The sequence below is a fragment of the Lontra canadensis genome, unplaced genomic scaffold (assembly GCF_010015895.1).
Source record: "Lontra canadensis isolate GAN:19392208 unplaced genomic scaffold, GSC_riverotter_1.0 scaffold18, whole genome shotgun sequence".
In the NCBI taxonomy this organism is placed as follows: Eukaryota; Metazoa; Chordata; class Mammalia; order Carnivora; family Mustelidae; genus Lontra; species Lontra canadensis.
The window spans coordinates 16,725,651-16,740,020 of NW_022631012.1; the positions used below are offsets into that span (position 1 = coordinate 16,725,651).

The window sequence follows — 14,370 nt, forward strand, 5'->3', positions numbered from 1 at the left end:
CTAAGGAAAGATTTTAAATATATATATATTTAAAATCTTTCCTTAGCGAATTGTGAAGTAGAGAATATTTCTCCACAGGAAGTACATTGGAACTGAGGCTGAATTTCATATATTTGTTATCTATTCATTCTATTGTATTGTATTGTGTCATATTGTATTATATTAAGATGACATGTGAAAGAAAGTAATGAACCAGGAGAATCAGGAAAACTAAATTCTAGTCTCAGCTTTGCCACTAGCAGGTAAATCATTCCACTCCCTTCTCACAGCTCCAACCAGGGGCTCAATCTCCTTTATGAGCATCAAGAGATCATAAAAGAAAAGTGTAACTGGTTGCCTTTATGGTAACCGTAAGGAGTAAAATTATGATTTCATGTCCCATCCAGTGGACGTGAGTATGTGGCACCCTTTGATCAGTCAGAGAGAGATGAAATGTTTTTCAGGTGACCTGCTATTATTTTGGTACAGTAGATTAGACTGCTGAGTACAGAGAGGTTGTGCAACAGTTTTGAGGTTGATTTTTGCTCTCCTGCCTGTGAAATCTTCTCTCCCAGGATGATGGGCCTCTCTGCACTAGAGGCGGTGTTGAATGGCTTAGGATCCTAATCCAGTTTACTTGCTCTGTAATTTTTTGGAAAAAAATCTCTCCAGATCCCTTATGTTTCCTTTTGTAGCGTGACTATGAACACACTTGTCTGTGAAAGTCTTTGAGCGTGTTGATTCAAAGTCAACACAATTACTCTTTTCATTGAGTGCCCACGATGTGCCCGCACATATTAGGACATTTCTTCAACGCATCCTGTGAAATGGCTCTAACAGCCCCATTTACTAGATGAAGAAAATATGGCTGGGATTTAATTCCAGGCCAGTCTGCTATCATTCGTTCATCTCCCCGCTGTGGAAGAAAGAGTGAGATCTCAGGTCTGTAAAAGTCAACATTGCCTCCAGATTTCAATTTAACTGGTACTGCTGTTTCATCATTTCCTTTTACTTAATCTTTGGTGACTGACTGGTGACCAGTAGTGACGTGGGCGTGCCTGGGTTTCTTTTTGCCTTGGGCACGCTATCCTCGGGGTATGGCACTAAGCAACAGAATTAAAGGGTAAAGAAATAGCCACAGAGGGTGTCAGGAAAGGAAATGCAACAATGGATGGATTTTTTTTTTTTTTAAGATTTTATTTATTTGACAGAGAGAGAGAGAAAGCGAGAGAGAGAAAGCCAGTGCGTGCAAGCAGGGGGAGCTGCAGAGGGAGAGGGAGAGGGAGAGGGAGAAGCAGTCTCCCCACTGAGCACTGATCAGGGAGCCTCACACAGACACAGGCCTCGATCCCAGGACCCTGGGATCATGACTTGAGCCAAAGGCACATGCTTAACTGACTGAGCCCCCTCAGGCGCCCCAAGGATGGATGTTTTAAAGACTGGATCATTGGTCCCGGAATAGCTGTCTCATAGTCCGTACTTCCTCCTATTGCATTTCACTTCCGTATCCTATTTTCATTTTGGAAGAGGTTAGATAATTAATTTTTTCATTTTCTGACTGAAGGTAGTTGTTCTTTTCTCAGAGGTATAGAGTTAGTAGATAACTGTAGGGGCTATTACTGATACTTGTAACTTTGTGCTTTTGTTTTTAAAGACTTTTTAATTTATTTATTTGACAGAGAGATCACAAGTAGACAGAGAGGCAGGCAGAGAGAGAGGGGGAAGCAGGCTCCCTGCTGAGCAGAGAGCCCGATGCGGGGCTCGATCTCAGGACCCTGAGATCACGACCTAAGCTGAAGGCAGAGGCCTTAACCCACTGAGCGACCCAGGTGCCCCAGGGCTTTTGTTTTTAATAATAATTGCAAATAATTGAAAATGTTTCAGACATTTACTCAGCAGGGTATGTAGTCCCGCATTTAAAAAAAGTGTTTATGGGGACTCAGTGTATTTTGTACTGTTCTTAAGGGAAACAGATTTTGCCTTTATGATCATCATTATCTTTCTGTGATAGAGTGAACTTCTTCCCAAATAAAGAGTGATCTATATTCAGGAAGCACTTAATGGCATCCTTTCAACAGATCACACAGCGGGACCCATATGAACAGAGTTAACAAGTTTTATCCATTAAATCTAGTGACTCGAACAAATTTTTATTATCCTTTTGTACAAATGCAAGTGCTCCCTCCCACAAAACCACTTGTTCCCTAATGAAGTGTTTTAGCCTGCTCATATAAGTTGATGGCTTCGCATGGCGAGAGTATTACTGCGTCGACCATTGGCTTCTAATAACGTGCTCCCATCTTGCTTTCATGACATACTGTACTCAGAATACTCAAGTATGGACAGATGTTTAAGAATATTATTTTTTTCTTCTTGGCTATTGATTAATTCCCAACACCCGCTCCTGATTAGAATGCAAGATATTTTCTTTCAGATGTGGAGTCTTTAATTACCCAGTCTAACCAAAAAAAGACAGGCAGCATGCCAGGAATCTGTATCAAAATGCTGGAGCATCATCTTCTCAGGCTTCTTACCATTGACCATAGGACACAGATGCTAGGTGGCAACTTCTATCGCTCTGCTTATCTTCCAGAGCCAGTGTGTTAGTAAGGAGCATGCAGCTCCAAGAAAGGGAATGTGACGTACACTATCTGAGGTTTCAGCGAAAATCAAATGGGTGGTTTCATTAGGGGATTTGGCGGGGGATTCCACAACCTCATTGCAAGATGGAGTAGGTACTCTGAACCAGCTGCGCTCTCTCCATGAAACCCACGATGGGCTTTACTCCTAAACGAATGCCTTGTCTGATACCCCCAGTAGTGCTTTTTAAAAAGTGGAGTTAAAGGGTTAGTTGAATTGAGTTTTTTAAGTGATGAAATGATACTTTAACACCTGAGTTTTAGATTGCATTATTCTTATTTCCTAAAAACCTGGACCCTTGGGGATCAATAGAAAAGCTATTTGGGGGAGGGTACGTACATACTTATTACCAAGAACTTTCTCGGAAGCTTGAGTTCTCTTAGATCTTGACAAAGTGGATCTTCCAGCTTCCTTGTCTTAATGACACAACCTGACGGTCACTCTTATCTCCCAGGTGACAAGTTAGCCATCTTGCGCCCCCTAGTGGAGTTGTAACTCTACCTCAAAGTTTAAGAATTCTCTGTCAATACACGTTTGATGCAGGGTCTTATTTTTCGGAAACCAGATATTTTCCCAATTTATTTTCAAAGGCTGACAGTAAAATAAAACAGTATTGCATCGGAGGGACTGGTACGGGATGTGGGTAGAGAACGGGGCCTTTGGTGATGAGTTTTCAGTTCCTAGTGTTGGCAAGACTAGCTGTATGATTGATAGCGGCTGCTGAATTCAAGGGGCCTTTCTGCTCTGCACTTCTGTCTTGGAGGGATCCGGTGCCATCAGCCTGGCAGATGGTCACCTCTAGAAGGCAGCTGTCAACGCCCTGGAAGAGACAGTGGGGTATTAATAGTTGGTGGGTTGGAAGACAAGGACAGGTCCCACCTGAATATTGAATCCATTTGTGCCTGTGCTCAAGTAGGTCCAGGAAGTTTGTTCTCCCTCTGAACCTCTTTGAGGGACTGTGCCAGTATCCACAGCACAGGGCAATCGTTTCCAGTTTATACTTGCTAAGCATGCTAAGGAAATTTTAGTAATTGATGCTGAACTTATTGCAAACCTCTCTGGAGAATTTCGGTTTCTTTAGGTTCTGATAACATACCCGTGGCTTCATGATATTGGAATCCCTTTTTGTCCCTTGCCGGTGTTTGTCTTTCCCAACTTTGACCCTTGTTGTGAATTTGTATTTATTCAACTTTGCACTCTAACGCACGCAGAGCGCTAATATTTTGTATATGCTAGTGTTGAAGCATGTGAAACTTCAGAAAGAAATACCTGTACATACCAAGTCTTAGGACTGTGTTTTTTTGCAGGTGAGACTCTGCTTCTAAGCCTTCCCAAGGTCAAGGCAAACACTGTGATATGTATAGTGGTTCCAAATAAATAGTCAACAGAGTTTAAGTATTTGACACTTATGAGCAAGAATATTGTAATTAGAATATTCCCCCTTTCTTAAAATCATGTAATAGAGGCAGTATTTAGATGTATCTTTTTTTCCCTAAATATTTATTCTCAGGGTAAGTATTTATTTAGGGAGAAATAAAGCAGCAAGATTGGATTAAAATCCTAACAGAAAGGAATGCCTAAGTGCTCTCTAGGTATGTTTTATTCGGGAGGGTGAAGAAAAAAAAGAAACACCCATAATGTGTTTTTTTTTTTTAATATTACTTGCTAAGGAGTCATAGTAATTTAGTTCAAGAATTACATCTAAGCAAACACACAGCATCTGTCTAACAAAGCACGTATCTGTGAAGTCGTGATTTGGAATCTCATGACGCTTGGATTCACCATCGTGGAGACAGTGATGTTGCCGCAGTGGTGACCTGTCCCTGCCGGGGCCAGAGAGCTCCATCGAGCAAGACTCTGGGCTTGGAGAACAGGCGCTTTTCTTTTCCTCAGGGAGTGTGAGGGATTTATATGTGAATCGACGTGCATCTCGATGTCTATATGCACGAGTGTCAATACAGTTATGTATGTGTGTGGGAAGATGCATGGACAGGTGGGTGTATGTGTGTCCAGATGTGACTGCGGGACTCGAAGAGTTGCTTCTTCCCAATGGATGCTAGAAATCCTGTGCATTGACAATACTCTGTAAAGCCGCTTTTAGCAGAGCTAGGCCCAGAGGTGTTGGGCGCATGTGCACACCATTTCTGCTGGGAATTCTGTGCATCCATGATGCCCTTCAGAACGGGCTCAGTGACTGGGCTTGGAGGTCCTTGGGGTGCTCCCTGCCGCAGGGCTGTGCTGGCCTTCCTGGTCTGGCAGCTTTGTCTGGTGGCTCTCCTTGGGAACATTCCAGCCATAGCTGAGAACCCTTGTCTTTCTTGAGAAGCAGGAGGACTAAGGCAAGAGTATCTCTGTGCATTCCTTACACTCGTGAGTGACGAGAGGCTTTGTAACTAGCTGTGTTTCCTTGAAGTGACCAACTAGGGACACGTAAGCCATTGAGATGGGTGTCTTCTCAACCGTTAATTGATCACTGTTGACTTAACACTAAAGTCTCGTCAGACTCTGCCCCTGCTTGTCATCTAACTCATAGGGCTGCTGGGTTTGTTGTTTTCTTTTCAGGTTCAAAAAAGGCAGAAAAGTACACGCGAGCATTTGGCCATGAGCGAAGCAGATGGGGGATTATGGAACAGAGAAACAAGTTTTCATGTTGTTGTTAAAATCCTGAGTTAGTGTCTGATTCTGTTGTGTTTTGTTTTTTGTTTTTTGTTTTTTTAAATGAAATATGGTCCTTGCCATGGGGCAGATAACCCAGAGACTTGGTTTTAGCAGGTGTCAGAAGTGTGTGGAAGGATCTTCTTGTCTTTAGGCAGATCAACAAGCTGACACCAAACTAGTAGAAAACTTGCTTTCTTTTCAAGACTTCTTTCCCGCTATTTAACTGTTGGCAATTTGAGAAACTCTTTGAATCGTGCACCTTAGCAAGAAGGCAAAACTGAGAGTATTTGGGACAAAAGAAAGATACATTTGTCTACTTGCTAGAAACTTTTGTGGCAGGGGGAAAAACTGCAGAAAAATTCCTGACATATTGAAAAATTACCTGCAACTTAACATTCTTATTTTTTATTTCATTTATTTGTCTTTGTGGGGGGAGCGGGCGCAGAGGGAGAGGGTGAGAGAGACTTTTAAGCAGGTTCAATGCCTAGCACAGAGCCTTGATCTCATGATCTCATGACCCTGAGATCATGACCTGAGCCAAAATTGAGAGTCAGATGCTTAACCAACTGAGCCACCTAGATGCCCCTGCAACTTAGTATTTTTAATGCAGTGTTTCCTCAAGGAGTCTTACTATGCTCTACTTACGTTATACCTGCAAATACTTACTTGCCCACAAGTACTTACACTGGTACCCGCAAATAACAAGAAACACCATCAGAACCTATAAGAAAGCCCACAGGAGAGTAAAAAAGAGAAAAGAAAATTTATAGACATGATGAGTACTGGGATTCTCATGTGGAAGGCACAGGGAGACATTGAGGCAGGTGATGCTGATGGTTTTACCTTCACCCAGTGTTCTGAGAGTTAAGTGAGCATTTATTAAAAATAGGTTCACAAGTACCCATCCCAGACAGGATAACTCAGAATCTCCAGGGAAGCGGTGTAGGAACATTGTTTTAACAAGCATCTCAGGTGATTCTTATGGTCAGACACATCTGGGAAACTGCTGTCATCTGATTGCTGACTAGAACTACTGCAAAGGGGGCTCCTGTGTGGCTTGGTCAGTTGAGCATCTGACTTTCGATTTTGTCTCAGGTCATGATCTTGATCCTAAGATCGAGCCCCGCATCAGGCTCTGTCCTGGGTGTGGCACCTGCTTAAGATTCTCTCTCTCCCTCTGCTCCTTGCACTCTATCTGTACCAACCCAAACCAAACAAAACAAAGCAAAAAACGAAACAAAAAAAATCGAACCCATTGTAAAGTATTTCTAGAAGGTGTGAGTGTGTGTTGTGTGTGTAGTTAACAAAGTTTTTAAAGTTTGAAAAAACAATTGTCAAATTCTACCTTAGCAGTGTTAAGCATTTCGTAATAAATATATCTGTTATTTGCGTCGGGTTGTACGGTTACAGACGGTTTTCCCGCGTCTCTTCTCATTTCTTCCTAGCAGCAATCCTGTAAGGGCTTGAACAGCAAGGACCATGCTTACTCCCGGACTGCACGTGGGAGGGGCTCAGCATGTAGCCGGCGGCCGTGGAGCTGGCTTTGAACGGGGCTCTTCACCACATGGGGCGAGCCCAACATCAAACCCAGAGCCCACAGCTTGTCCTCTTTTACCCCACTCTGGTCACCCTGTTGATAGCAGCATTTCCAAGATATCAGGTTTTTTTTTTTTTGCGTGTCCTCACCTTTGCACACCCTGATCCCTGTGCCTGGAATGCCTTTCCTACCCTGTTAGCAAACTTACACTCATTCATTCAAGTGCCTTCCGTGAAGCTTTTCTAGATATGCTCTTCTCCTCACCCCATCTACCCTTCAAACAGAGCTAGTTTCTCTCTCTCTTTTTTAAAGTTTTTATTTATTTATTTGACAGAGAGCGAGCGAGAGAGAGCAAATGCACAAGCAGGGGAGCGACAGACAGACAGGGAGGGAGACCAGGCTCTCCAGTAAGCAGGGAGCCCAATGCGGGCTTGAACCCAGGACCCTGGGATTGTGACCTGAGCGAAAGGCAGATGCTTAACTGACTGAGCCATCCAGGTGCCCCAGAGCTAGTCTCTCTCTTTCAGCTGTGTTTCCATCACGCTTTGGAAATCCTTTCAGTCTCTTCTGGGTCTTGTGTAAGGTAGGTGAGTTCAATATAAGTGCTCACTGGTATTCCTCTCATGATCCCCACCCTGCCATTATACCACTTACTTTGTGCAAACAGTGGGATATAGTGACATCGGAAACACTCAGTGCCTTTAGTGTTGGCTAAAGCTGTGGGAAGCGTTTGAGAATGATTTCAAGGGCTTTCCAAACATTGACAAAGAAGTGTTCAGGAGGCCAGAAACTTGGCTATTAACATCCACTAGAAATGGAATTGTCTGGGGGTACCAGGGTACAACGGGTCTAACAAGAAGTCGAAAACAATGGGGACTGTACATTCAAAACTGCAGATCTGGGAATTTCCTTGATGGGAAACTTAAGGGTGCTTCAAGGATGTCTTCATTTATGGTTGAGTTTTATGTCATACTCATAGCCCCAGGCTAGAGATGACTGCTATGGCTTTCAAGTTGTGTTACGGTTATTTCTTGATGCAAATATTTCCCCCACTAGCCCTCTAGTGAGGGTGAGTCTGAGCCGTATTCATCTTTGTCTGCCAGTTGATAATTGTTGAATCAGCTTTCTGGGAACCAATCTTAGAGCTGTCTGCATCTGAATACCATCAAATATGTGTCATTGTAGTTCTAATTCAAATTCTCCTGTGTTTGCAGCCCCCACTGGTCCAGGCAATCTTCAGCGGTGACCCAGAGGAGATACGGACGCTCATCCACAAAACCGAAGATGTGAATGCTCTGGTAGGCGACGCCAGGGCTTTTCCTGCTCGGGCCCTCTTAGCCGTTCTCCACCGTAGCCCTCTTTGGTATCTGGTGAAAGCTCTGGACTGGTGCTCAGAATTCTGTTTTTAAGTCCACAAAGTAAAATACATGTGGTTACAGTGGAAATCAGGCATATATAAATACAGATATCAAAATATGAAATATCAAATTTGTGATATAATCACATCTGTGTGTTTCTCCATTAGCACACTTAAATAGCAAGATGTGGCAGAAGATCTAATAATGAGCATCATTTCAGACCAGTGATGAGCATGATCGATATTTTGTGCTCTCTGTGACCACCCTAGTGTGGTATGAACATACCTGTGATTTCTGCTGGGGACTGAGTGACAGTTACTGGTGACACTCATGAGACTGGTTGCCTGCCTTTATGATAGAAGGAAATGTGAAATTTCCATCGGAAAGTAGTAAAAATAAAGAGGTCCTGTTTTTGCCTCCAGAACCTCTGCCTTACAGCAGGGCTTGACAGACTATGGTCTGGCACCGGTTTTTGCCAGTGAAGAATAGTCTTCATTTGTTAAATGGCTGGGAAAAAAAAAAACAAAAATGAAAAGAGGAATAATATTTTGTGACATGTGTAAATTACATGACATTCAGATTTCAATGTCAATAAATGAAATCCCGTTGGCACTCGACCGTGGCTGTTTTCTCGCCACAAGAGCAGAGTTGAGTAGAGATTAATGACAGAGACTGTATGTGGCCCAGGAAGGCAAAAATATTTATTACCTTTAGAGGGAAAGTTTGCTGACCTCTGCCCTAGAGGATCCATGAACCTGGGACCAGTAAGTGAGCTTGGCCTCCTGTGTATAACTGAAATCTTACATAACACACATGTGATTGGAGACATGTGTATCTTCTGTGAACAAGTAAAGGCATTTCATCATATTCTTAAAGGGGTGCGTGGTCCCCAGAAGGTTAGGAACCCTCGGATCAGGAAGTTCTTGAAATAAACAAATCGGCAATGAGGAAAAGTGAAAAGAGTTAGTCAATAATTTACCCTTCTAATAGTTTCCTCGACCCAGATCGAACAAGCAATTCTATGCAGTACACACTACTAACTCTCTTAGTGTTAAGTCAGTTACCTTAAGGCCGTAGTCCATGGGGAGAGGCGCTGCCTTTGAAGTCTCTAGGGTTCGTTGGAAACAGCAGAGAGAGTCAAACACATGTGCAGAAGAAGGGCTTGGCCCCAGGAACTTGTGACTTGTGTCGGAGGTGGGGTCTCTCTCTGCTGGGCTGAAGGCTTTATTCGGGAGGGGCAGAGTGCAGGCTGGTGTGGCTTTTGGAAAAAGCTTTTGGCAGCCTCTCCCCGGTGGGCAGTGAAACAGCCGGGTGGCGTTTCAGGATGTTTGTGCAAGGGAAGCACAGATGAGGCCCGGCCAGGGCTCCTGGAGGAGGCAGTTGGGCGTTTTTCCAGAGCTCGTGGGGCGTGACGCGGACTGTGGAGAGGAGCCGAGGCAGGCCCGCTGACTGCCAGGGTGTCCTGCCGTCCTTGCCATTCGCCGGCCTGTTTGGTGGCTGTGGCCCAAGTCCAGGCGAGCCCGAGGCAAAGTTTCAGTTACTGTCTTCTCCTGAGGATAATGAGCACACAGGACTTTTGTTGAGTCAAACATGCCGGGAAAGACGGCACTGTCCTCTGAAGGGCCTTTATTTCTCCTTAGGAAGGTGACAAGTGGTTGCTGGCTGGTACAGGTTGGGAAAGCTTAACTTTAGTTGTAACCTCGCTGTATCACTGAGCCTGCTAGGTTAACTGCAGTAACACGTAGACCCGGATGCCTGGTTGCTCAAACATGGGAGAAGCTTGGTTCTCTTGTGACCAGACTGGAGCCGTGGCTCTTTTCCACATGGGGTCCCAGGTATCAACACGTAGCTTCTAGCCCAGGGGGCTCATCTTCAGTCCAGCCGGCCAGAAGGGGAAGAAGGAGCATGGACGATCTGAGGAGGATTTTTATGGATCGTTTTGGGAGTGGCACAGTCACTTGCACACACAACCCGATGACCAGAACTTCATTCCATGCTGCATCTAACTGCAAGGGGTTGTGAAATTAGTACAGCTGTGTCCCCAGAGACTGGAGAACATGAATAGTTAGCAACCTTGGCCACAGCAAGTTTTGGTACTACAGAATTTTAGGGAATTCAAGTGATAACACTTACTTATCTTTTAAGACTCAATTAAGAGTAATTTACTCATTTAAGAGTAATTTACCGAATTCCGGCCTAGTGCTGGGTGTTAGGGATACAGCGGTGAGAAGGTTGCTCTCACCCTCACGGAGCTCACGAGAGGGCAGAGAATCAACAGTGAGAAATCGTACTGGCCGCCATTTTGAAAGGGAAAATGCGGTCCCTGTTAGGGGCACAGGTTAACCATGAGGGGCTGAGGAAGCGGTGCGCACCTGACCCCTCGGGGGCCGTTTTGGGGTTTGGTGTTTGGGCTTTCGGGTGGGTCAGTGTGGGTGGGGGCTGGGGGAGGAAGAGCATTACAAGAAGGAAAGCCCGACTTCCTCCCGGTGCTAGTGTGGCTCCACCGGGGCCCAGTGCCTTCCTCCGCTGTCTCCTCTGTAGACCCCGTCTTCATAGCCCCCTTCTCCTTCCCTCAGGTGAGTGTAAAGAACCTCATTTGACCCCCTGCTCGCTAGCAGGTCTGTTGGAGACAGTGAGCTGTTCTCTTGACGTCATGCTTTGCTTTTGTCCATGCTTCTTTGGATCAGTAGTGCCGACTGTCCCTGGGGGTGTCTTAGGCAATGTGGGGAAAGCCCAGGGTGTCTGGAGATGGAAGGCGAATAAGGATTAGCTACCCAGGCCTGGAGCTTCCCTTCAGGAGGGAAGAGAGGCCACTCATCAGCACGTTTAAAATGTCAAGGAAGGGAAACAAATAATGGCGCGGCCTCCTGTTAATGGGAGGACACGATGTGTCTTCCTCCCTTCTCACCCTTTGCTTTCTTTCTTTCTTTTTTTTTTTTTTAAAGATTTTATTTATTTATTTGACAGACAGAGATCACAAGTAGGCAGAGAGGCAGGCAGAGAGAGAGGAGGAAGCAGGCTCCCTGCTGAGCAGAGAGTCCAACGTGGGGTTCCATACCATGACCCTGAGATCATGACCTGAGCCGAAGACAGAGGCTTTAACCCACTGAGCCACCCAGGCGCCCTTTGCTTTCTTTCTTTAGCTGGATTTACTTTTCTTATTTGTCTTAGGCTCTGATTTTTTTTTTTTTTTTGCTTTCTTTTTTCTTCCCCACCTTCCTGTGTCTTTCGATCACCTTTGATGAAGTGATCCTGATACGGGAAGTGATCTCCTTCAGCTTCACCTCTCTGTGTTTTTCCGAACTTTATTCCCTGCTGGCAGCATTCGTGAACTGTGTGTCAACCAAACAAGGTTTTCAACCCATTGATATTGATGTTTTTTCTTACTTCTCCACTGTCCCCATCCCATCTGCCCTTTCAGACCTCTTCTTTCCTCCATTGTGTCGTCCTAATTCTTGTTTCCCTTCTGCTGCCTCTTCTGCCACCTCCCTGCCCAGCCAGAGAAACCTACTTCGGCTCTCACCTCCCAGAACTCAATGAACCTCGCTGGACCCTTCACTGGAGCTGGTTACTTCTGAGAGACTGTGCGCTGGATGACGGGGTGGCTGTGTTTTTCATTCTCTCCTGCTCCGTGGCCCAGTCCAGTCTTCGCAGCACGTGCGGAGTGAATGACCAAACCTTGCTTCATTACTCATGTTGAGCATTTTGTGGTGGCCCATTTTTCGTTTCTGCCAATGAAGACACATTATCCACTAGTGTCTGGATTGGTTAGTGTCCCTCAGGTCTCAGTTATAAGACTAAAAGTTCTCTTCGTAGGACTGAAAATCTGTAGTTGGATTTGAGGAGCCAGTGAACAATCAGGAAGGGCACCGAGTCTTCCTGTGGTTTCTCTGGCTGGCGGCATGCCCGGGCCTGGAAATGTGGGAAGACAGTTGTATACTCTGAGAAATCCATTTAAACTGATCTACACGTGGTCGATTTTAGGAGGCTCTATCAGACTAACAAGTTGAGCTCGAGGTAGAGTATCTGAGTTCAAAATGAATTCTGAAAACCAAAATTTGAACTCAGTAAAGTCACTTTTGGGATTATGCTATGAGAACATGACACCAACAGACAGTTGTACAGTGCCATACTGGAATGGGGACAGAGATAATTAGGGCCTGTCATTGGGGAGTGGTGAAGACAGGGAGGGAACCATTCCTAGTGATGTTTTAGACCTGGGAAGAACGAGAGAACTACCTCAAATAGTTCAAATGTTGTCAGGTTCAATGGAACTAGACTTACCGTTATGTCAGTGGCTGTAAGCTACAGATAATATTTCCAGCTCAAAATAGAAGAAATAACTTAATGGACAGGGACCTGTACAAAGAAGTAATGAGCTGACTTGACCAGTAAGATACTCCCCGGAAGACCACTAGACTGGTGGATCTGAAGGAGACGGATTGTAGCACATGGTCTACTCTCCTACCTTGCGCCCTGACCCGACGCTGCTAATGGTTTATGACAGGTTTTTTTCCTCCGAGTCTTAAAAGACCAAAATTTCTTTTTAGGACTATTAAATTGGAGTTGGCTTTTAAATAGAAACCTCCTTCCTATGCCTGGACTAGGTGATGTTTAAAGTCTTTTAACAACTGTGAAAGACTACAACTCCAAGATTTGTAAGTCTCGTATGATAGCATATACCCGTGGTATTTGTTTCTTTTTTAAAGTATCATTAACAGTTATGAATACACACACACACACACACACACACAACCATTCTCATACCAAAGAAAATTAATAATAATTTGTTGGTATCTTCTAATACCCGGTGTATATTCAATTTTATTTTATCCCTATAGCTTCAAACACTTTTCTTTCTTTATAGTTGGGCTGTCCCCAAGTTTATTATTTTACTCCATCTAGTTTTTACAACAAAATGATTTTGTCAAGCTGTTAATGTACATTATTTTCCCTAATAGGATTTGGCCCAAGTATATTGGTGGATTTTGCTTACTTTCTCCAATCCCAAGATGGGAAGTGAGGATATGTGAATAAAACAGAATAAATCTCGAGGTGAAAGCTAAGCTTACATTGGTAAACAACTCACAATGAAAAAAGGGGAGACAACCATTAAAGTTTTAATTTTTAATTATAAGCGTCAGTTTGGGTGATAGTGGCCTGCTAGTCCCAAGATCCAAGTAAGAACTGTCCCAACAATGCATGGTAAGAGTTGTCTAAAAATAAATAAGACAAATTACCAATAGTACACTTGTAATTTGTTCTCTGTGTGTGTGTGTGGAGGGGTATCGTACTATTTCTTTATATGAAAATGATCACCACAAGTCTAGTTCACATCCTTCACCTCACGTAGTTATAAAAATTTTTTTTGTGGTCATGAGAACTTTTAAGATCTATTCTCCTAGCAGCTCTCAATTACGTAGCATAGTATCATTAACTGCAGTCACCATGCTGGACACTATACCCCCATTACTTATTTTATAACTGGAAGTTTGCACTATTTTTAAAAAGATTTTATTTATTTGAGAGAGTTGAGAGAGAGGGAGAGAGAGAGCATGAGCAGGGAAGGAGGGAGAGGGAGAGGCAGAATCCCCCACTGAGCAGGGAGCCCGATGCGGGGCTCAATCCCAGGACCCAGAGATCCTGACCTGAACCAAGGGCAGACACTTAAACGATTGAGGCACCCAGGCGCCTCTAGCACAGCCTTTTACGCTTCTAGATTTTTGTGTTTTCCGTCACTTCATATATCTTACTTGATTTAAAAAAAATTTTTTTTTTAAAGAAAGAATTGATAATAGGGATAAAAACCTGAGATGTTTTGTTAGCCTAGAGATCTGGGCACTTTCTAAATTAGACCCAAATCAGGAGCTGCTAGGAACCAGGAAACTGCAGGCAGGAGTGGCAAACCCTCGTCCCACCACGGACAGAAGCTTGCTGACCCGTTCCTCTCTCCCTGAGTGCTGCTCTGCAGGAATACAGGCTCAGGGTGGCCCAGACTTCTTACAATTTTAAGAGAAAAATACAGGAAATCTCTAAATTGTTAAATGTTGGTTCCAAAAAGTGATCCAACATTGTTGAGGCCAAAGAAAATACATCTGTGGGCCAAATTTGGCCAGCAGGCCACCGTTTTTGCTAACCGTGGGTGAGATCAGCAAATGCTCCTCGGCGAAGGTTTTTCTGGCCACCTGGATCTGGAAA

The 14,370-nt window shown here is 44.2% G+C and overlaps 1 protein-coding gene across 12 annotated transcripts in view; it reads left to right on the forward strand.

Moving 5' to 3' along the window:
* The window catches only part of ANKRD44 (ankyrin repeat domain 44), a 311,506-nt gene that overhangs the window by 104,004 nt on the left and 193,132 nt on the right, over positions 1–14,370 (forward strand). For all 12 annotated transcript variants that reach the window (XR_004382975.1, XM_032860168.1, XM_032860169.1 and 9 more), the window contains exon 2: positions 8,029–8,112. Coding sequence is in view for 9 of the 12 variants with exons in the window: in XM_032860168.1 (XP_032716059.1) it covers positions 8,029–8,112 (84 nt within the window). In the remaining 3 variants the exon portion in view is untranslated. The remainder of the gene's footprint in view (positions 1–8,028; positions 8,113–14,370) is intronic.